Source organism: Chanodichthys erythropterus, chromosome 24 (assembly GCF_024489055.1).
Source record: "Chanodichthys erythropterus isolate Z2021 chromosome 24, ASM2448905v1, whole genome shotgun sequence".
Classification (NCBI taxonomy): domain Eukaryota; kingdom Metazoa; phylum Chordata; class Actinopteri; order Cypriniformes; family Xenocyprididae; genus Chanodichthys; species Chanodichthys erythropterus.
In genome coordinates this window covers 1,592,271-1,617,377 of record NC_090244.1, presented here as the reverse complement: position 1 = coordinate 1,617,377, position 25,107 = coordinate 1,592,271, and the positions used below count along the sequence as shown (strand labels likewise).

The following is a 25,107-nucleotide window of genomic DNA, read 5'->3' as shown; positions in this document are numbered from 1 at the left end:
GAGCATGGGAGAGTGCGAGTGAGAATGGGAGAGTGTGAGTGAGCATGGGAGAGTGTGAGTGTGAGTATGGGAGAGTGTGAGTGAGCATGGGAGAGTGCGAGTGAGCATGGGAGAGTGTGAGTGTGAGTATGGGAGAGTGTGAGTGAGCATGGGAGAGTGAGAGTGAGCATGGGAGAGTGTGAGTGTGAGTATGGGAGAGTGTGAGTGAGTATGGGAGAGTGTGAGTGTGAGTATGGGAGAGTGTGAGTGAGCATGGGAGAGTGTGAGTGAGAATGGGAGAGTGCGAGTGAGCATGGGAGAGTGTGAGTGAGAATGGGAGAGTGCGAGTGAGAATGGGAGAGTGCGAGTGAGCATGGGAGAGTGTGAGTGTGAGTATGGGAGAGTGTGAGTGAGCATGGGAGAGTGCGAGTGAGCATGGGAGAGTGTGAGTGTGAGTTTGGGAGAGTGTGAGTGAGCATGGGAGAGTGTGAGTGAGCATGGGAGAGTGTGAGTGAGCATGGGAGAGTGTGAGTGAGTATGGGAGAGTGCGAGTGAGCATGGGAGAGTGCGAGTGAGCATGGGAGAGTGTGAGTGTGAGTATGGGAGAGTGTGAGTGAGCATGGGAGAGTGCGAGTGAGCATGGGAGAGTGTGAGTGTGAGTATGGGAGGGGAGAGTGTGAGTGAGTATGGGAGAGTGCGAGTGAGCATGGGAGAGTGCGAGTGAGCATGGGAGAGTGCGAGTGAGCATGGGAGAGTGCGAGTGAGCATGGGAGAGTGCGAGTGAGCATGGGAGAGTGTGAGTGTGAGTATGGGAGGGGAGAGTGTGAGTGAGTATGGGAGAGTGAGAGTGAGCATGGGAGAGTGTGAGTGTGAGTATGGGAGGGGAGAGTGTGAGTGAGTATGGGAGAGTGTGAGTGTGAGTATGGGAGAGTGTGAGTGAGTATGGGAGAGTGTGAGTGTGAGTATGGGAGGGGAGAGTGTGAGTGAGCATGGGAGAGTGTGAGTGTGAGTATGGGAGGGGAGAGTGTGAGTGAGTATGGGAGAGTGTGAGTATGGGAGAGTGAGAGTGAGGATGGGAGAGTGAGAGTGAGTATGGGAGAGTGTGAGTGTGAGTATGGGAGGGGAGAGTGTGAGTGAGTATGGGAGAGTGTGAGTGTGAGTATGGGAGGGGAGAGTGTGAGTGAGTATGGGAGAGTGTGAGTGAGTATGGGAGAGTGTGAGTGAGTATGGGAGAGTGTGAGTGAGTATGGGAGAGTGTGAGTGAGTATGGGAGAGTGTGAGTGAGTATGGGAGAGTGTGAGTGAGTATGGGAGAGTGTGAGTGTGAGTATGGGAGGGGAGAGTGCGAGTGAGTATGGGAGAGTGTGAGTGAGTATGGGAGAGTGTGAGTGAGTATGGGAGAGTGTGAGTGAGTATGGGAGAGTGTGAGTGAGTATGGGAGAGTGTGAGTGAGCATGGGAGAGTGTGAGTATGAGTCCTGGTGAACCCTATGTTATGAGGACAACATCTGAAAAAGCAGAAAGTTGTGTGAGATGTTTAGGGGTAGTGTAGGGGGATACAATATACAGTTTGTTCAGTATAGAAATATTATGTCTATGGAAAGTCCCCATAAAACATGAAAACCCAACGTGTGTGTGTGTGTGTGTCAGTCTCTCTGCAGGGCGAGCATCAGCGGCGGCTGTACAAAGACTTAATGAGAAACTACAACCCTCTGGAACGACCCGTCTATAACGACTCACACTCGCTCACCGTGCACTTCAGCTTCAGTCTGATGCAGATCATGGACGTGGTGAGTAAACACACACACACACACACGCGCTTCAATCGCAACATGTTTAACTTAAGGACAGGACTTGATTTTACACATCAGGGTTTGATTGGATGGTGAAAATTGTGCTATGATGTTATTGGTTGATATTATTTTGCCCCGCCCACTTGGCCTTGATTATGTCATCGGAAAAGCAGAAAATATGTGGATTTAATCCTAATGCATCTATTTCAGACAGAAAGTCCAAACAACCTCACAAAATATCAGATATGAATAGATCATTGGAATTGAGCAGTTTTGATTGTGGTGTCAGACCGATATCACTACAAAAATGTTTGTATTTTATAGATCATTTCAACTAAGACTTGTGTTATTTACATTTAGTCATTTAGCAGACTTAAAATTAAGGAATCCAACAAGAAAATCCACTAGATGGGATTTTAGTGGTCTTTTGGTGGCAATATCATATATTTGGTGTGTGAGGAATTTGAATATTAATGAGATAAATGAACTGGATCTGGTGGAGGAGAAGGTCTCGCGTCTCTCTCTCTATCGCTCGCTGTTGTCTCACTCCAGCGCTCGTCTGCATAATGAGTTTGCTCCCCACACTATGATGTGAACTCATTAATATTGGCGGCTAGCCTGTGTTTAAAGAGCTCACGCTAATATGATAATGATAACTCACATTTGCTCAGGTTTGAACTGCTGGCAAACACTGGGATTCACTCGGTTGCGTCTGGAGGAGGGTGTGTGTGTGTGCGCTGTAGTGTTTGCAGACCATAACCATGACGCGTGTGTGTTCGGATGAGCGTGTGTGTGATGGCTGGAGATCTCAGCTGCGTTATGGCAGATGTTTTCATCTGATTCAACAGCTGCGTGTTTAACCACCTCACAAACAAACTACCATCACTTCATTCTCTCTGCCTTTCTATTTTTAGTTACATATTTAATGTTAACTTAATTTTACATTTTTTTGTATTTTATTATTTATATTTATTAATTTAGCCAGAATTATTCATTATTTCTTTATTCAAAATTCTTTTATATTTATAATTTATTTATGTGTTTGTTTGAAATCATTTTATATTTAGCCATTTTTTTTACCAAAATTATTTAATATTTCTTTATTTATTCAAAATTATTTTGAATTATTTTATATGCATTGACCTGAATTTATATATTTACTTTATTATTTTATATTTCTTTACATAATTTTTGTTTTATATACATTTAAAAATGTTGAATAAATAAAAATATATGTATTTATTTGTTTGTTTATTCAAAATTATTTTTTTATTTACTTGAAATTATTTTATATTAATGTTTATTTGAAATTATTATTAATTTATTTGTTTAGTTTGAAATTATTTAATATTTTATTTAATATTTCTTAATATAACTTAATTTTAGGATTGCATTTTTTGTTTATGTATTATTTATTTATTTACATTAAATTATTTACTCACAATTCTTTAATATTTATTTTATTCAAAATTATATATATATATATCGACCTGAATTTATTTATTTATTCAGCATTTTATATTTATTTATTTAACATTTTATATATATATTTATTTTATTTTCAACATTCTTGTATATATTCTTGTATGTATTATTTATTTATTTAAAAAAATTATATTTATATAATTATATTTTTATATTTATATAAATTTATTTTATATTTATTTATTTATTAAAAATATTATTATTTTAATTTTTTTACCAGAAATTAATGTATATTAATGTGTTTATTCAAAATTATTTATTGTATGTTCTGTGGATGTGTTGTCAGATACTGATGTTAGCATCTATTTGGCACCAGGTGGAAATACACACTTTGATTAAGGCTGTTTCCACTCTCTGATGGAGCGTTTGATGGATAAGAAAATCCTTTCTGAGGGAAGAGAAAGAGCCACAACTGAACCCATCCATCTGACATTCAGATGCCATGCAGTATTTCTAATTCCTGATGTTCCATTACGTCTTCCAACCTTTTAGTTTGATTTTATTATGAGCAATTTGCAACCAAGCTTCATGCAGATTTCACAGCTACTGATCCCGTTGTGTTGGTGATTTGCAGTTATTGTTTTTTGCTATTTCTGAAAGCCTGTCCCAAAAATACACCTGATGCCATGACACCTGCTCATATCACACTGCTTTTCTCATCAAACATCCCACTGAGATCCAGAAAATAATCAAACACACACTTTACAGTAAAGAAGTACAAGCAATAAAATAATGATATCAGACGATCTACATTCTCAATCTTTTCCTGTGCTCAAGTAAGTCATGAATTTCATCCGGTCGGTAAATAACCTGCGAAGTACGAAGCAATCTCGCTGACATTTAGAGTCGATCTCAAGCGCTTTATGGCATTTGAAGATGACGTCTGTTCTCTCGTGTGTTTTATTTTCAGGATGAGAAGAACCAGGTTCTGACAACCAACATCTGGCTTCAACTGGTAAAACTCCTGCACAGCATGTGATCACCATTAACTCATGTGATCCATTTCAGATGTATTGGTGTGGTACTGTGTGGTCGTGTTGCATGTCAGATGATACACAATGTTCAAATGTTTGGGGTCAAAGGTTAAGATTGTTTAACCCTCTGGCCCTCTTCGTTTAGGAGTCTCACTTGGCTTCTTGAACAGAGCCTTAATATGTCACTTTTTTCCCCCCCGAGGAAAACCAATGAAATATATTTTTGTTCAATAATATTTTGTGGTTATTATTTTGAATTGTGAGGGTATTTTATGATATTATGCAATATTTATACAATTTTTAATAGCTATTTTTCCCCATTGAAAATAATGCTCAATTTTTTTCTAATATTTATTTTTTTATTATTTTTCAATTAAAGCAGTATTCCATGGTAAGATAAAGACATGGCATTTAAAATCCATTTTTTTGAAGGTAGATTAGTGCCATCTGGTGGGAGTAAAAAAAGAAAAACTTGGTGTAACCACTAGATTCCCACTAGAAGTGCCTTATAATATATCTAGTGTTTTTAGACATAAATACTTATTTTTATTGAGGATTTGGATAGATACTAAGACATTCTCAAAAACTACTTTTTGTCAAAATGTAGAATTTTTTTGTTTGAAATGTTGATTTGAAGTGTCAGTTTTTACATTCATTTTACTACAGTCAAACCTGAACACAGAGGTGGACATTTTGTTACACATAACATCAAAATTCAATGAAAATGTAACAAAAATGAACAGATATGCATTTTTGACCGAAGAGGACCAGAGGGTTAATGTTTTTGAAAGAAGCCTCAAAAATACAGTAAAAATTGTGAAATATTTTTACAATGTAAAACAGCTGTTTTCTTTGTGAATATATAGCAAATTGTAATTTATTCCTGTGATCAAAGCTGAATTTTCAGCATCATTACTCCAGTCTTCAGTGTCACATGATCCTTCAGAAATCATTCTATATGATGGTTTACTGCTCAAGAAACATTTCTGATTATTATCAGTGTTGAAAACAGTTCATATTTGTGTGGAAACTTTGATACATTTTATTTCTCAGGATGAAAACACAAAGAAGATTATAAATTACTTTACTGTCACTTTTGATCAATAAAATGCATCCTTGATTAATAAAAGTATTAAATAAATAAAAAATCGTACTGAACACTAGATCGGAGATTAAAATAATAGCACTTTTGTCTCGTTTGAAATAAACACTAGATGCAAACTTAACTTCAGTAAGAAATTTAAATAAATGTTGAGTGATATCTTCCAAAGATTTTTTAATTTTAACGCAATTTTTTCTCTATATAGTATTGATATGGCAACTAGTAAATACACTAGGGCTATGAAGAAATACATTTTTTAATCTAATTATTTGCACAATGTGGCAATCAAATTTGGTTGAGAAATTACCCCTAAAAGATCATTTAAAGTCATTATTGTGTAAAGCATCAAATAAACATCACAAAAAGTTGCTTTAGAAGGAAATTATGTGATTCAACATAGAACTTATTACATATAAATTTTCATTTTACGCAACAGCCCTCAAATACACTAAAGTTTTGTCTTACTATCATGTGTGGAAACTTTTTTAAACCATGTGTGTGACAACTAGCCCCGCTCTGCCCTATATTAAATATCACATCAGCCGGTGTGTGTGGATATTGAAGCGCTGGACTCGTGCCACTTTATTCATTCTTCATCGCAGCTCGACCCATATTGGATTACAGTACAGCTCCGTCTGCGTTTGCCTACATTAGGAAAATTAAAGTCACTATCAGAGATCATTACTGATCAGATGAGGGCCGGAGGAGACGGATGGACGAACGCAATCAAAACCAAAATCAAACATTGGAGAAGATGTTCAGACGGTCTTGATGTCTGGCTCCTGTCTAGTCCAGAGGATGTGGCTGCCAATATTATTACGGTTTATTAGCTTCTGTGCGCAGAGGATCTGTTCAGGAAGCATGGATTCGATATATATATATATCTGAACTGAGGCGTTTTTAAAGAGCACAGAAGAGCAAACGTTGATTAAAGAGTATTTTATGCTGAGGGCGTGTTGTGTGTGAGGAATCGCTCAGGGTATGAAATAACCTGCGACGCATGAATGGAAACGACAGAGAGAGATTACAGAGAGTTTGCTGTGTTAGCGGCTTCAGTCTTCATGAAGACTGAGGGCATCCTGCTGTTCTCCTGCAGAGAGCGCAGATAACAGCTGATTAAATATGAGCGCATGTTTGGAGGGAAAACGGCTGACAGAAGAAAGCACCAGGCCTCAGGGACCCAACAAACGTCTTTCTGAATGTCCTCCAGTGAATGTCATCCAGACGGTGTCTAAGAGGATCTGCACCATCTGAAATAAATGTCAGACGTTAAATATACTGTACTTCTGACAAAATTGTGAGTGGAGTTTGCATGAAAACAAAACAAAAATATGAGAAAAAAGTGATCGTGATACTTGACTTGCCAAACACTTAATTAGGCCACGATGAATAAATCCCATCAATTAACTTTTGTTGAATGAGATCAAATAAATGTTCACTGAAATATAAAATATTTAAACTTGTTTGAACACTTTTCATTTTTATTTAGTTAAACTTGATGAACTATGTAGACATATTTTAGACATATTTTTAAAAATATATATATTAAACTATAAAAATTGACAAAAACACAACTATACTTAAAATGAAAAAGGAAATTATAAAAAAATAAAAACTAATTAAAAATATTTATAAAAACTATAATAGTATCTCAGTGATATAATAAGACTGGGAAGGACCAATACTGCAAAAGCAAAAAAAAATAATAATAAAGAAATCAGATGTATATAAATATATTTCAAAAATGTAATAGTTAAACTACGTTAAAATATATTTATATAAAAATGTTTAATTTTCCTATATATATATTATATATTATTGTAATTTTTTATATATCTTTTCATATATATATATATATATATCAATATATATTAATATATATTGCACATAATATATTTGTATTTTCTGAAATGTATTTAAAATGTATCTGGGAAAAAAAAATTAAATAAATAAATTATATATATATAATATATATAAAATATAATATTTTATATATATATATATATATATATATATATATATATATATATATATATATATTAGCAATATTGGTCCCGAACACAATTTAGTTTTGCTTATTTAATTTTGATACGTTTTTGATACTATTTTTATGTTTATTATATATTAAATATTATATATTTATAATATGTTCATAATTGGATTTTAAAATGTAAACAGTGTGTTTAACCATATAGCAACTCAAAATATAATAAAATATAATATAACATAACATAATATAATATAATATAATATAACTTTTTTATATAAATTTTTGTCATATCACTATATTTACAGAAAAGACCCACAAAAGATCATTTTATAAACTTATCAATATAAAATTCTTATAAAATTAAAAAACTAAAACTTTTTCTATATTAAGTTTAAAGTATTTTTTCATTTTAAAGTAGTTTAAAGTAACATTTAATGTATAATAATAGTTTATTACTAAATATATACTAATATTTATAATATATATAAATTGTATATATTTAAATGTAATAATAATTTTAATTTATAATCTGCAGCAAAACAGTTTTGTTTTATTAAATAGTTTTTTTTTTCTAAAAAATTAATTAGTTCACATTTTGTTTTTAAAATGTAAACAGACTGTGTTTAACCATAAAGCAACAATATATATATATATATATATATATATATATATATATATATATATATATATATATATATATATATATATATATATAACTCAAAAAAATTAGGTAATCAGTTGCATCAAATTTTTTAATCATGATGTTCCCAATTTTAAGTAAGCAGAACTATCAAGTTTTGAGTTTGTAGTACTGATGCATGTCAGTTGCTCCTAACTTGAAATACTTAGTTAGCTAACTCGTACATTTTGATGGCAATTAACATAAAAGATTTGGTTAATTAACTTTTTTTATTTTGAGTTCTTGCTAATTATTGTTTTGCTCAGTCAAGTACCACTGTCACTTCTGCTCATGTTTGTTTTCTTGTAAGATCCACTCATAATTTAGCCAGATGATGTAAACTCCAGTGTTTTTCTCCCAGTTAAGCGGATCTGTGGCGTGTGGGAGGTTGAATTCACGTCTGGATGAGCAGAAACACAAACACTGAAGCCGTTCGCTGGAGGTTACGCTGAGGAAACGGGATTAAACGCCCCTACGGTCTCCAAGAAAGACAGATTCATTCGCTTTCTACTCAAAATAACTGCACGTTTCTTTCCCAGCATGCTTTCAAAGACAAAAGCCGCTGCACATGTGAGACTCTTTAATAAGGCACAAGGCAGACGTGGATTATTTCATTAGATTTAATATTAAAGCCTGCGCTGCTCTGCACAAATCACATTCATTAGTCATGTCAGACGTCACGTGACCCGCCGGTCAGGGGTCTAATGCAATAGACTTTTACCCAGAACATTATTGACTTTTATATAGACAGAGAGAGAGAGGGGGTAAGATGTGCCATCCCTATAATGAAGGAAGCAATTTATGTGTGCAATTTATGAACAGCCAAGGATCTTTTTGTAAATGTTTCAAGAATTTTAAATTGTTTAATGTAAATTAATAATCTGCAGCTAAATAAGTCTATTTATAATGTCATATAATAAATAAATAATATAATATATAATATTTATAATAAAAATAGTGTTATGACAAAAATTGCACACATTTATATGTTTATTACATATTAAATATTATATATTTATTATGTTCATAATTTGATTTTAAAATGTGAACAGTGTGTTTAACCATATAGCAACTCAAAATATAATATAATATAACATAACGTAATATAATATAAATTTGTCATATCACTATATTTACAGAAAAGACCGACAAAAGATCATTTTATAAACTTATCAATATAAAATTCTTATAAAATTAAAAACCAAAAACTTTTCTATATTAAGTTTAAAGTATTTTTTCATTTTAAAGTAGTTTAAATTAACATTTAATGTATAATAATAGTTTATTACTAATAGAATTATTATTTATAATATAAATATATACTAATATTTATAATATATATAAATTGTATATATTTAAATGTAATAATAATTTTAATTTATAATCTGCAGCAAAACAGTTTTGTTTTATTAAATAGTTTTTTTTCTAAAAAAATTAATTAGTTCACATTTTGTTTTTAAAATGTAAACAGACTGTGTTTAACCATAAAGCAACAATATAATATAATATAATATAATATAAAATAATATAATATAATATAATTAATATAATATAATATAATATAATATACTATAATATACTATAATATAATATAATAGATAATCATTATTTAATAATTAATTAAATAAAAATTAATATAATTAATAATTAAATTTAAATTCAATATAATTAAATCAAATTTTATGTATAATTATTTATATATATATTTAATACATTTAAATATAATATTCAGCAAAACATTTGTTTTAAAAAAAATTCTAAAAAACTAATTTGTTTATATTTTTATTTATTTTATTTGTATGTAAATAATAATATAATATAATATAATATAATATAATATAATATAATATAATATAATATAATATAATATAATATAATATAATATAATATAATATAATAACTGCTCAATTTTTTTCATGTCACTGTATTTACACAAAAGCCTACCTGTAATAATTTAAGTTCTTATAAAAATTACAAACTTTTTCTTAATTAATTTTAATGTAATAACTTGAATTTATTATGATAATTAGTACAATCTGCAGCAAAAAAATGTATATCCATATTTTGATTTAACATGTATTGGGAGTGTGTTATATACAATATAGCGACTCAAAAAAGCCAAAAATGATAAGAACAGGTTTTCTTACTGAATCTTATCAACCCTCGAAGAACCTTTCCTTCTTAAAGCAACAGTTCACCCTAACACGTGTCTCGCCCTCATTCTGACTGTAATTCAGCTTCATGTGTGTATCCTGCAGTACTGGAGCGACTACTATCTGCAGTGGAACACCAGCGATTATCCCGGCGTGAACACGGTCCGATTCCCAGACTCCCTCATCTGGAGGCCGGACATCCTGCTGTATAACAGGTACAGGAGCCAAAATCCAAGGATATATTGTGCTTTTTTCCATGTTCATCTTTCTTTAGTGTGTTACTGTGTGAATCCCTCCAACTAGAGTGTCAGTGTTTCTGAACTCCTGAAAGTTTTCTTCGCAATATTCCTCATTTAAATAATTCATGCGCAGATTAAAGGGGCGGGGCCTGGTTGAGTTAGTTAGTAGTGTGTTGAAACTGGCGGTTATGATAGGGGGCGGGGCATTTCCCAAACACCAATCACAACACACTGCTCCAGCCGACCAATCAGAGCACATTGTGCTTTTCAGAAGGAGGGGCTTCATAGAGACAGGAACTAAACAGAGCGTTACTGACAGACTGGAAAGAGAGGAGCTGAATAATGGAGAATATGAGGAAAATAATGAACACCTGTTCTAGTAGAGAACAAAAACAACATGGCCATCATCATTTTGTCTAGCTGTGCAAATGTTTCTCATCAAATAGCTTAAAAATTGGAAAGTGTGTAAATCTTTATCAGATTTCTGTCAATTCCTGTCCCATCCAGGAGGAATAGCTAATCCGACTGTATCCGAATGCATTGATTACAGTGATTTACAGGAAGTCAGTGAAGACTGAGATGACTGTGTGTTTCTCACTCAACCTTTACCGAGCAAATTAGCTGCCCAGTGTTTTCACAGCGGCTCTTTAACTCTTCTCATTTATTCTGACCTTCACATATTTAGCCTTAGCTTTAAGACTGATGCATTTGAATTGCATAAATAAAGTGGGATTACACAGTTTCAACACAAACTAACAAACTTAATACAAGATATTTTGAAGAAAGTTGGCCACCAAACAGTTCAAATGCAAATACACAGAGTGTTGGGTTTACCTCCTGATCAGACCGCACTGATTATAACGGCCCCCTTCTGCTTTACGTCAGTATAGAAGATGTGATTACCCAGCATGCATCTCAGCGTTCTGCTTTTCTCCGCTCGTCTCTGTGTGTCAGAAAGAGCCGGGGAAGTTGAGGGGTTCGGCCTCTAATTGCTGTCATGGCTGAATGTCTCTCTCTCTCTCTCTCTCTGATCGCTGCGCTTCAGCGTCAGTGACTTTGTCATCTTTGGCAGTTTTGTAGCTTCTTAAATAACTCTGATTTACGCCGCTGACTGCAGACTCACGCCGCTCGTGGTTTATAGTCCTGTTTGTCCCACTGAAGTTGCAAGGTGATGCACTTCCAAACCCGTCTAAAGTTTGGACACGTGTCCTGCTTCTTTATTATGATGATGAATATGAATATCTAGGAATGATTCAGTGTTATTTTAGTTTTATTAATATTTATTTTATTTTATTTCAGCTTTGTTTCAGTTAAGAGAAATGTGTTTTAATAGTTTTCGTAAACGATAATAACCCTGAAATGATGTTGTAATAAAAAATGTGACACAAAAGAAAACTCTCATATATTCAAGTCTCTTGTTTCTTACAGTGCTGATGAGAGATTTGACGCCACATTTCACACCAATGTGCTGGTCAACTCTTCTGGATACTGTCAGTACCTGCCGCCAGGTAAAATACTGACAAACCTCACCATTTCTGCTTGCTATGATGGGATAAAGTCTTCATGCTGGTGTGTTAAGTTATGGTGTGTTCAGGTCCTCCTGGGAAGTTCGTACTTACGCCAGGATGGCGTCAGGCGCGTTAAATTCAAAATGTAAATTATTTAAAAGTTAGGGTTAATTTTCATAGGTTTTCATTTTAATTTTAGTTTAAGTTTTTAGTCATTTTGTTGTGTGTGTCATTTTTATTAGTTTTTTTGGTAACACTTTACAGTAAGGTTTCATTTGTGAACATTAGTTGACTGTGTTATTAACTAACAATGAACAATACTTATTAATGTAAGTTAGTGTTAATTTCAACATTTACTAAAATCAAAAGTTGTATCTGTTAATATTATTTAATGGACCTGAGCTAACATGAACTAATTATGAACAGTAGTATTTTTATAACATTAAAATGATTAATAAATAATGTAACAAATGTATTGATCATTGTTAAAGTGTTGTGTAAAGTACTTTAATTTATTTTTTCAGTTTTAGTATTTGTAATTTTAGTTCTTCAACTTAATTTCAGTTCAGTTGCCAGTGCAACATATGTAGCTTTTTAAGTTTTAAGTTTTTCATCTTATATTTTATTTTATTTCAGCTTTATTTCAAATAGTGATTTTTTTTCTATCATGACGATTGTAAGATTGATTTTGTTTTATGAATTTATGAATTTATAGTTTTTATTTTAATTTTATTATAGTTTTATTAATTGTTGCTTTCCAAAATACAGAAAGTCCCCAAATATCTAAAGTTCCAAAATATATAAAGTCTCAAAATATATAGTTCCAAAATACATAGTCTCAAAATATATAAAGTTCCAAAATACAGAAAGTCCCCAAATATCTAAAGTTACAAAATATATAAAGTCTCAAAATATATAAAGTCCCAAAATATGTAGTTTAAAAATATCTAAAGTCCCAAAATATCTAAAGTTCCAAAATATATAGTTTAAAAATATCTAAAGTTCCAAAATATATAGTTTAAACATATCTAAAGTCCCAAAATATCTAGTGTCCCAAAATATCTAAAGTCCCAAAATATCTAAAGTCCCAAAATATCTAAAGTTCCAAAATATCTAAAGTTCCAAAATATCTAAAGTCCCAAAATACATAGTTTCAAAATGTATAGTTTAAAAATATCTAAAGTCCCAAAATATCTAAAGTCCCAAAATATATAGTTTAAAAATATCTAAAGTTCCAAAATATATAGTTTAAACATATCTAAAGTCCCAAAATATCTAAAGTCCCAAAATATCTAAAGTCCCAAAATATCTAAAGTCCCAAAATATCTAAAGTCCCAAAATATCTAAAGTCCCAAAATATCTAAAGTTCCAAAATATCTAAAGTCCCAAAATATCTAAAGTCCCAAAATATCTAAAGTCCCAAAATATCTAAAGTCCCAAAATATCTAAAGTCCCAAAATATCTAAAGTTCCAAAATATCTAAAGTCCCAAAATATCTAAAGTCCCAAAATATCTAAAGTCCCAAAATATCTAAAGTCCCAAAATATCTAAAGTCCCAAAATACATAGTTTCAAAATGTATAGTTTAAAAATATCTAAAGTTCCAAAATATGTAAAGTCCCAAAATATGTAAAGTCCCAAAATATGTAAAGTCCCAAAATATGTAAAGTCCCAAAATATGTAAAGTCCCAAAATATGTAAAGTTCCAAAATATCTAAAGTCCCAAAATATCTAAAGTTCCAAAATATCTAAAGTCCCAAAATATCTAAAGTCCCAAAATATCTAAAGTCCCAAAATATCTAAAGTTCCAAAATATCTAAAGTCCCAAAATACATAGTTTCAAAATGTATAGTTTAAAAATATCTAAAGTCCCAAAATATCTAAAGTCCCAAAATATATAGTTTAAAAATATCTAAAGTTCCAAAATATATAGTTTAAACATATCTAAAGTCCCAAAATATCTAAAGTCCCAAAATATCTAAAGTCCCAAAATATCTAAAGTCCCAAAATATCTAAAGTTCCAAAATATCTAAAGTTCCAAAATATCTAAAGTCCCAAAATATCTAAAGTCCCAAAATATCTAAAGTTCCAAAATATCTAAAGTCCCAAAATATCTAAAGTCCCAAAATATCTAAAGTCCCAAAATATCTAAAGTCCCAAAATATCTAAAGTTCCAAAATATCTAAAGTCCCAAAATATCTAAAGTCCCAAAATATCTAAAGTCCCAAAATACATAGTTTCAAAATGTATAGTTTAAAAATATCTAAAGTCCCAAAATATGTAAAGTCCCAAAATATGTAAAGTCCCAAAATATGTAAAGTCCCAAAATATGTAAAGTCCCAAAATATGTAAAGTCCCAAAATATGTAAAGTCCCAAAATATGTAAAGTCCCAAAATATGTAAAGTCCCAAAATATGTAAAGTTCCAAAATATCTAAAGTTCCAAAATATCTAAAGTTCCAAAATATCTAAAGTTCCAAAATATCTAAAGTTCCAAAATATCTAAAGTTCCAAAATATCTAAAGTTCCAAAATATCTAAAGTTCCAAAATATCTAAAGTTCCAAAATATATAAAGTTCCAAAATATATAAAGTTCCAAAATATATAAAGTTCCAAAATATATAAAGTTCCAAAATACAGAAATTTATCCAAATATAGTCTCAAAATGTAATATAGTCTTAAAAGTTCCAAATAAAGAAAGTTCCAAAATATATAAATATATAAAGTATAAACGGAAAGTTTAAAAATATTTAAAGTTTCAAAATACCAAAATTTCCAAAATACAGAAAGTTCCATCTGACAAAAAAGTCATTTAAACTTTCTAATAGGTTATAAAAATGTAGCTACTCACTTCTGGCAAACTGTTAAACTGTCTCCATCCTCAGCACCACGTCTCCAGCCTGTCCTGATTTATTTTTATCATCCTAGCCAAGGCTCAAAGTAAATCCTGAGTTTCCACAGGTCATTGCGACATTGTTGCGCTATTCACGTGCGCTCGTCTCATAAATACGATCATTGCGACATGACCTGAAGACAGCGGGAGTGGCATTTATCCCTAGTGGAGTTAACAGGGTTCAGGGTGACCTTAACTCACCTGTCACCTGGAAAACACACAAACACACACTTTCACCTCTTAGCTTTTCGTTTCAATTACTGTGAGGAAGCAGCCGCTCGTCTACTGACAGAAATCAATACACACACACACACACACACAAGTCTCAGTCTGAAAGTACAGAACAGAACCTTTCCGTTCCACAAAAGATTCTTTAGATTTTTTCTTCAATCTAAGAAGAAACCTTCTTTATTTGGGAACCAAAATGTTTTTTTCTGTGGCATCGCTGTGTATTGAACTCAAGCGGACTTGACTTGACTGGAATGCGTTTGCTGTTAAGGTATCTTTAAGAGCACGTGCTACATCGACGTGCGCTGGTTCCCGTTCGACGTTCAGCGCTGCGATCTGAAGTTCGGCTCGTGGACGTATGGAGGATGGTCTCTGGACCTGCAGATGTTGGAGGCGGATATCACCGGATACATCGCTAACGGCGAATGGGACCTGGTTGGTGAGTTTCACACAGTGATACTAAATGATTAACATAATCCTATACCATGTTATTTATGTGGCAATGTAACATACTGCAAAAAATACCATGCTGGTACTAGGGTAAATGCCCAAAAACACTGTTGTACCCTGCCCAGAACAGTGTTGTTATTAATTAATTCATAGATTATTATAGTATTTATAAATATTTTAAATAGTTTTAGTTTTTTATATTTTCATAGTTTTAATAATTTTGTAATTTCATAATTTTTAAGTTTAATTAGTTTTTATTCATTTTTATTTCAAGTTTAGTTTTAGTAATTTTATTATTTTTAAATATTTATTTAAATATTTTAACTAGTTTTACAGTTTTAATAATTCTGTTTTGTTTTTGTCATTTATATTAGTTTTTATAAATGTATAATTCATTTTTATTTCTGTTTTAGTAATTTTAGTACTTCAACTTAAACTAAAAAAAATGTAGTCTTACAGTTTTAATAATTTTGTTTTTGTCTTTTTTTTGTTTTAAAAAAGTCTACTTAGTTTTTATTAAATTTTAGTAGTTTTAGTAATTTTACTACTTCAACATTTCTAATTTTCATTTAGTTTAAGTTATTTTTATTATTTTATTCCAATTAATATAAATATTATTTTCATATATGTATTTTTTACACTCTAAAAAATGCTGGGTTTTTTGATGTTTGACTCAAATATGGACAAACACAACCTTTGGTTTAAAAATGATATTAAACAATTTTGGGGTTGGGGTTGTCCATATTTGACCCAAACATCGACTGAAACAACCCAGCATTTTTTAGAGTGTAGTTTTGTTTTTTTAGTTTTAGGTGAGACGTGTGATTTGAGGCAGATGTTCAGAAACACTGGATGAAAACAAGTTTTACATAATAGTGTCTGTTATGCATAATTTCATACACACACAAAGATGAAGCAGAGATTTTAAACACTCTCCGTCCCTCAGAACTACATGTGAAATCATCCGTTTGTAAATAATCAGTATTTCACATGATGATGCCCTGATAAGGATCTGACATTTCTGTCTTCCAGAAAATTATTTGTGCAGATTATGAGCGCCAGAAGCTGTGGAGAGTTTCTGTCATTTGAGTGTTACATAAAAAAAATGAACAGAACAATAATTAGCTGACCTCATAAAGCACATGCGTGAAGATGGGACTTGGGGACATATTATAATCCTCTGGCTTGGATCAAGAACATTAACATATATATATATATAACTTTGAAATATCTTCAAGTAGTTGCCATTCCCCTTCATAATGACTTTAGCAGATCATCTAATCTATTGGAGATCATGTCAGTGTTTTTCCACCAGGAGATCAGTGATGGTCTGATCGAGGCTGCTGATTGGATGAAACTTTGACTAATGGGCCGTGGCCTCGGTGTAATTGAAAGTAATGCGTACAGTAGCCGTCCACCTCAGGAGAATAAATCCCCTCACATGTGTACAGAAGAGTGGAGAGATCACTCAGACGTCCTGATTCTGTATCGCACAGCACTAAAGATCCTGATGGGCATGAATTCTGTTCTCATAACAACAATATTTCTGCAAAGTTTCCTGGTATCTTGTTGGTTTCCTGTAGTAAGTGAAGGTGTTTATTGATAATATTCAATGAAGGTCAATGCTTTAGCGATAAATAAAGAATCTGTTGTGTTTGATTCAATATTCTGTTTGTTTAATGGGTGGTTGCCAGGGTGTTGCTGTGCATTTGCTAGTGTGTTATGGATGGTTGCAGGGTGTTGCTCTACAGTTTCTAGGGTGTTACGGTATGGGGGGTTGACAGGGTGTTGCTATTTAGTTGCTAGGGTGTTATGGAAGGGTTGCCAGGGTGTTGCTATGCTGTTTCTAGGGTGTTATGGGGGTTGACAGGGTGTTGATATACGGCTGCTAGGGTGTCGTTGCCAGGGTGTTGCTATGTGGTTGCTAAGATGTTCTGAACTGTGTGTGTGTGTGTGTGTGTGTGTGTGTGTGTGTGTGTGTGTGTGTGTGTGTGTGTGTGTGTGTGTGTGTGTGTGTGTGTGTGTGTGTGTGTGTGTGTGTGTGTGTGTGTTGTAGAGGTTCCAGGCAGGAGGAATGAGAAATTCTATGACTGCTGTAAGGAGCCGTACCCTGACGTCACCTTCACCGTGGTCATGAGGAGGAGGACGCTGTACTATGGGCTCAATCTCCTCATTCCATGCGTCCTCATCTCCACTCTTGCACTGCTGGTGTTTCTGCTGCCCGCCGACTCCGGAGAGAAGATATCGCTGGGTGAGACGCATACAAAAAACACATCTCTTTAATATGATTAGTGAGATTAAATGGAGACTTTTTCTGAGGTTTTTACTTCTCAGATGTTTCTCCTGAGAAAAAGTCTGCTCTTGCTGATAAATGGGTTTGAATTCAGCAAACAAGAGCAGCTGATTTTGCAATACAAGAGCGTCTAATGCTCAGTGTGTGTCCTTAATTTCATGGTGTCTTAGTTCTGTGTGTGTGTGTGGCATCCCTCATTGGCTCCATCTATAATACCAGTGTAGTGCATACTGCGCAGTCTATACTGTATAATGCATACTATTTTTGAAGAATAGTATGTGAGACTGTATGCATTGTGCTACGACATTTTAAAATAATTTTATCGAATTTTGCATCAAAACTTTTGTCAGTTCGCTCAAATAGTGTTTTTAGTAGATGTTAAAAAAGCACATTCAATATTGCTTCCGGTTTATTTGAAATGGGAATCCAGCGCATTGCAATGTGGGTTACTGAATTTCCGTCAGATTTGTACAAAGGGGTTGAAACATAGAGACGAACAGCAATATTTAACTAAATGTTTCTCTAAACAAGATGCAAGAGAATCGTTATGGGGCATTGACAGGGTGTTGCTTTGTGTTTGCTAGGGTTTTATGGGGGTTGACAGGGTGTTGCTCTGCAGTTGCTATGGTGTTATGAGGCAACGACAGGGTGTTTTATGGGGGTTGACAGGGTGTTACTATGCATTTGCTAGGGTTTTATGGGGTTGCCAGGGTGTTGCTATGCAGTTGCTAGGGTTTTATGGGGGGTTGCCAGGGTGTTGCTCTGCAGTTTCTAGGGTGTTATAGGGGGATTGACAGGGTGTTACTCTGCATTTGCTATGGTTTCATGGGGGTTGACAGGGTGTTGCTATGCAGTTGCTAGGGTGTTATGGGGGGGTTGACAGGGTGTTACTCTGCATTTGCTAGGGTGTTATGGGGGTTTGCTAGGGTGTTGCTCTGCAGTTGCTATGGTGTTATGAGGCAACGACAGGGTGTTGCTATGCATTTGCTAGGGTTTTATGGGGGTTGACAGGGTGTTACTATGCATTTGCTAGGGTTTTATGGGGGTTTGCTAGGGTGTTGCTCTGCAGTTGCTAGGGTGTTATGGGGGTTGACAGGGTGTTGCTATGCAGTTGCTAGGGTTTTATGGGGGGTTGCCAGGGTGTTGCTATGCATTTGCTAGGGTTTTATGGGGTTGCCAGGGTGTTGCTATGCAGTTGCTAGGGTTTTATGGGGGGTTGCCAGGGTGTTGCTATGCATTTGCTAGGGTTTTATGGGGGTTTGCTAGGGTGTTGCTCTGCAGTTGCTAGGGTGTTATGAGGCATTGACAGGGTGTTGCTATATGTTTACTAGGGTGTTATGGGGGTTGACAGGGTGTTGCTATGCGTTTGTCATGGTGTTATGGGGGGTTGACAGGGTGTTGCTATTTGTTTACTAGGGTGTTATGGGGTTTGCTAGGGTGTTTCTCTGCAGTTGCTATGGTGTTATGAGGCAACGACAGGGTGTTGCTATGCATTTGCTAGGGTGTTATGAGGCATTGACAGGGTGTTGCTATGTGCTTACTAGGGTGTTATGGGGGGTTGCTAGGGTGTTGCTCTGCAGTTGCTATGGTGTTATGAGGCAACGACAGGGTGTTTTATGGGGGTTGACAGGGTGTTACTATGCATTTGCTAGGGTTTTATGGGGATGCCAGGGTGTTGCTATGCAGTTGCTATGGTTTTATGGGGGGTTGCCAGGGTGTTGCTCTGCAGTTTCTAGGGTGTTATAGGGGGGTTGACAGGGTGTTACTCTGCATTTGCTATGGTTTCATGGGGGTTGACAGGGTGTTGCTATGCAGTTGCTAGGGTGTTATGGGGGGGTTGACAGGGTGTTACTCTGCATTTGCTAGGGTGTTATGGGGGGGTTGACAGGGTGTTACTCTGCATTTGCTAGGGTGTTATGGGGGGGTTGACAGGGTGTTACTCTGCATTTGCTATGGTTTCATGGGGGTTGACAGGGTGTTGCTATGCAGTTGCTAGGGTGTTATGGGGGGGTTGACAGGGTGTTACTCTGCAGTTGCTAGGGTGTTATGGGGGGGTTGACAGGGTGTTACTCTGCATTTGCTAGGGTTTTATGGGGGTTTGCTAGGGTGTTGCTCTGCAGTTGCTATGGTGTTATGAGGCATCGACAGGGTGTTGCTATGCATTTGCTAGGGTTTTATGGGGTTGCCAGGGTGTTGCTATGCAGTTGCTAGGGTTTTATGAGGGGTTAACAGGGAGTTGCTCTGCAGTTTCTAGTGTGTTATGGGGGGTTGACAGGGTGTTACTCTGCATTTGCTATGGTTTCATGGGGGGTTGACAGGGTGTTGCTATGCAGTTTCTAGGGTGTTATAAGGGGTTGACAGGGTGTTGCTATGCAGTTGCAAGGGTGTTCTGACCCAACGTGTGAGTGTTTGTGTGTTTTAGAGGTTCCAGGCAGGAGGAATGAGAAGGAATGTATAATGTAGAATTTTGTATTATGTGATCATAATGTGTAATGTGAGGATTGAGTGTATGAATTTGTTTGATGGTTTGTTGATTGTTTGTTGAGTAATTGTGAACATAAATACTGTTATGCAAAAAAGATTCGGACTCAGTCTGGCAATAAAAAATATTATCATATTATATTGTATTGTCTGCTACAGAAGTGTTTTCAGGTCTGGTCTGTGTTTATGAGTACGAACCCTGTTGAGATACAGTGAACTGAGATGGAGTGTGTGTGTAGGTGTGTGTGTGTGTGTGTGTGTGTGTGTGTGTGTGTGTGTGTTTGGATAGTGTCCAGTAGTTTGAGTCATTGGCACACTTTAAGAAATGCTCTGGAATTGACAAACACAGTTGAAGGGAGACACAGATATTTCATCCAGTCTAAAACAACACCACAAACATCCAGAAACGTGTGTTTGACATTGCTGGTCGAGTTAATGAGCTCAAATCACTGTATCAGTCTGGAAGGCTTGATACGACTGCTGTATTGATCTGTGGACTTCATTAAGATGTGTTTGACGTTGCAGAAGTGAGACAGTTCATCTCTGCCCTCATTCAGAGAATCCAGGCGTAACTCAAGTGATCTTGTTTCCTCAGCGTATAGAGGAGTGAAAACTTATGATAGATGCTGATGTTTGTCTATGGATTGTATTAAAGCAATAAAGCACTCGAGGCTGAGCATTACACTCATTTTACCATGATAAATAATGCCTGTTGTTTCGGCACAATGTGACGCACAGCCTAAAGAGGTTTATTACTTTCAGAAATTGGCTGATTTAATAAATATCATTATATTTGTGTTTTATGACAGGAATCACAGTGTTGCTGTCGCTCACCGTCTTCATGCTCCTGGTGGCCGAGATCATGCCTGCCACATCAGATTCAGTGCCTCTGATTGGTGAGTGAAGCTGTCCATCACAGCGAGGGGGGCGGGACTTGTCAGCGACCTGTCTGTTTAAACAGATGGAAATGACTGGCACAGATGGAGAGAAATGACAGCTGCTTCTTTAGAGACCCTGAGAATCGAGAAGCCGCAAAGTGCATTTGTCACATTCATGGTTATGTATCGTCCGTGAACGGGCCTGTTAAAAACGAGTACAATCATTCACCCTGAAACGGCCCGTCGAGGCGAAGCGATCCCTCCTGCCTGCAGATGTTATTTGTCTGTTCCCAAACGTAGAGAGGGAAAACCTATTAAATAACGCCAAAGAAAATGACCATTTTCATATCGACTGCTTATGTTTTCGTAACCAAGTTTGTGAAGATACTGTCTGGAATCTAAACATGTGTCACATGACTTTATTTTAATCATTTATTCGCTGAATGATTCACCCCCCATCTATTATGATAAATCAGTTCAAATAATTTGTGGTTTTACTCACACTCGTTTGTTGAAATGTGCCGGAGTGAGGGATTCTCGAGGGTTCGGGATCTGATTAGATTGGGTTCACTGAAGCTTGACGTTTTGTAATGGCACAGTTGGTTTTCTCACGGCTCAGACACACATCGCTGAAGATCTCATGAATGCTTCATCTACACGCAGGGATTTCTGTGGATTCAATTTGCGTAAAGAAACCCTTTCTTGAGAGATGCTGACCGTCAGCTGTGTGTGTGTGTGTGTGTGTGTGTGTGTGTGTTTCAGCTCAATATTTTGCGACCACCATGGTGATTGTGGGTCTGTCAGTCATCGCTACAGTCCTGGTGTTGCAGTATCACTATCACGATCCCGACGGAGCGAAGATGCCACGATGGGTAAGAGAAAACATCACTATCTGTCACTATCTGTTTGTTTAATTTTTCTGTTTTATTTAAATTTCATTATTTCTATATTTTTAACTGCATGTATTTTTTATTTTTTCTACTTAAGCTTTACATTACCAAAGCATTTATTTATTTGTTTGCTTGTTAATTCATGTCATTTTTTATTTATTTATATTTATGTAGTATTTATTTGTTTCACTTTTTATTTAGTATTTTGTTTTATACATTTTTGATATATTTTTAATGAATTTTAAATTTTTGCTATAAAGCTTTACATTACTGAAACATTAATTAATTTAATTAAATATCCTTTTTTATTTATTTGTTTAGCTTTTTATTTCATTTTAATTAATACATTATTAATATATTTTAAATTTTTTGTGTATTTTTAATTTTTTCTATTTAAAAGCATTTATTTATTTGTTAATATATACATTTTTTATTGTTTGTTTATTAGTCAGTTTTTTTATTTCTTAATTTTGTTTTTCACTTTTTATTTAGTATTTTGTTTTATACATTATTAATATATTTTTAATAAAGTATTTTTAATTTTAGCTACAAAATCTTTACATTACTAAAGCATTTATTTATTTATTTATTTTATCCCATTTGTTTGTTTCATTTTTTTTAATACATTACTGATATATTTTGAATTGTGTGTATTTTTATGTATTTTTTGCTACAAACGTTTAAATGTATTTATATATTTATTTATTTATTTATATATCTGATTATTTTTATTATAATATATTTATTATAATATTTATACTATTATTATATTCTTTTATTTATTTTTATTTTATAAATATATTTATAAAAATATATATTCTTTTTTATTTAGTATTTTGATTTTATTCCATACATTTATTTTACAATTTAAAATATAATGTCCAAATTTTGCTATGCAGTTTTGGGAGTAATTCTGGGAGGCACTGTATATGTGTTTAATGCTTTATTATTACAAGAAAATTAATTATTAATAATAAAACGTAAAGTTACAACAGCCTCCCTCACTCTCTGTATTCACAGTAAAAGTGTTGAAGGTTAAAGTGTCTTTCCCAGCGCCGGTTGCCTCACTCTACAGAGGATGGTGTGATGTGAATCAGAATCGATTTATACCATATGCATGAGACTGGCCACTAGGAAACAAACTTCATGCAACTTTGTCTTCTAGGCACACACTTAACCAAGCCAACATGAAATATTAATTTCCATTTTTGCTTGAAAAATATATGTCATGCCTTCCTTGTCTAGAATTACAATGAATATTCAAGCACCAATTAGGAGGAAGCAGCGTACGCCTCCAGAAATCCCTATAGCATTATGATGACTCACCTGCATTGATTCAGTCATATTGACTCAGCGAATCTTTGAGTTATGCAAATAGTGCTCAAACAAACTAATCACGAAACACAGAAGTATTTGCATTCATGCTTGTGTTTTGTTGTCTAGACCCGAGTTCTCCTCCTGAACTGGTGCGCTTGGTTCCTCCGCATGCGGCGGCCTGGCGAGGAACGGATCCGTCTGGCCTGCCATAACAAACATCCTCGACATGGCAGTGTGTCCAGCGTGGAGCTGTCGGTCAGCCAGGGGGCGCTGCAGCCCGCCAGCGGAAACATGCTGTACATCGGCTTCAGAGGCATGGAGGGCGTCCACTACGCTTCCTCTCACGACTCTCACAGTGTGCTCTGCGGGCGTCTCATGGCGTCCACTGAGGAGGATGTGCTGTTGCCGGGGGCGGCGGTTCCGACGCTAGGGGGCGGGGCTGGAATCAGGGGCGGGGTCGGTGGAGGCATTGTGGGTGGGGCTTTGGAGCTGGAACTGTCCAAAATTCTGGAGGAAGTGAGGTATATCGCCAAACGATTCCGCGACCAGGACGAGGACGAGAACGTGTGTAACGAATGGAAGTTTGCGGCAGCGGTGATCGATCGTTTGTGCCTCATGGCGTTCTCCATTTTTACAATCCTCTGCACGATTGGGATCCTGATGTCGGCGCCCAACTTTGTGGAAGCCATCTCGAAAGATTTCTTCACCTGATGCTCGATAGTCTTGCCGCCAGAACTTTATTTTATGTTTTTTGTACGTTGCTCAGCAACGACCGAGATTCTTGTGTAATGGAAGTGCAAATATGACATGCTAACAGTGATTTTATGCACTTTTAGTTGACTTCATCATATTTACTAAAGAAGTTTTACTAGCATCTCTGATTTAAACAAGCAGCGTTAAGGCCCGTTCGCACCAAGGACGATAACTATAATGATAAAGATATCGCCCGCAGCATAACTAGAGCGATAAAGATATCACCCACGGCAAAACTACAACAATAACGATATCGCCCACAGCATAACTGCAACAATAACGATATCGCCCACAGCATAATTGCAATGATAAAGATATCATCCGCAGTAAAACTATAATGATAACGATATCGTCCACAGCATAACTACAACGATAAAGATATCGCCCGCAGCATAACTGCAACAATAACGATATCGTCCGCAGCATAACTACAACAATAACGATATCGTCCGCAGCATAACTACAACAATAACGATATCGTCCGCAGCATAACTACAACAATAACGATATCGTCCGCAGCATAATTGCAACGATAACGATATCGTCCACAGCATAACTACAACGATAAAGTATCGCCCACAGTAAAACCATAATGATAAAGATATCGTCCGCAGCATAACTGCAACAATAAAGATATCGTCCGCAGCATAACTACAACGATAAAGTATCGCCCGCAGCATAACTATAACAATAAAGTATCGTCCGCAGCATAACTACAACGATAACGATATCGTCCACAGCATAACTACAACGATAAAGTATCGCCCGCAGCATAACTATAACAATAAAGTATCGTCCGCAGCATAACTACAACGATAAAGATATCGTCCGCAGCATAACTACAACGATAAAGTATCGCCCGCAGCATAACTACAACAATAACGATATCGTCCGCAGCATAACTACAACGATAAAGATATCGTCCGCAGCATAACTACAACGATAAAGTATCGCCCGCAGCATAACTACAACGATAAAGATATCATCCGCAGCATAACTACAACAATAACGATATTGTCCGTAGCA

The 25,107-nt window shown here is 35.0% G+C and overlaps 1 protein-coding gene across 2 annotated transcripts in view; it reads left to right on the top strand.

Annotated features, from left to right (window-relative positions):
- Positions 1-24,718, top strand: part of LOC137014948 (neuronal acetylcholine receptor subunit alpha-7) — a 34,766-nt gene extending 10,048 nt beyond the window's left edge. For both annotated transcript variants that reach the window (XM_067379520.1, XM_067379521.1), the window contains exons 2-10: positions 1,628-1,767; positions 4,166-4,210; positions 10,259-10,368; positions 11,821-11,900; positions 15,291-15,458; positions 17,526-17,720; positions 21,053-21,139; positions 21,884-21,993; positions 23,455-24,718. In XM_067379520.1, the coding sequence (XP_067235621.1) occupies positions 1,628-1,767; positions 4,166-4,210; positions 10,259-10,368; positions 11,821-11,900; positions 15,291-15,458; positions 17,526-17,720; positions 21,053-21,139; positions 21,884-21,993; positions 23,455-24,039 (1,520 nt within the window). In that variant the 3' untranslated portion in view covers positions 24,040-24,718. The remainder of the gene's footprint in view (positions 1-1,627; positions 1,768-4,165; positions 4,211-10,258; positions 10,369-11,820; positions 11,901-15,290; positions 15,459-17,525; positions 17,721-21,052; positions 21,140-21,883; positions 21,994-23,454) is intronic.
- Positions 24,719-25,107: the final 389 nt, after the last annotated feature.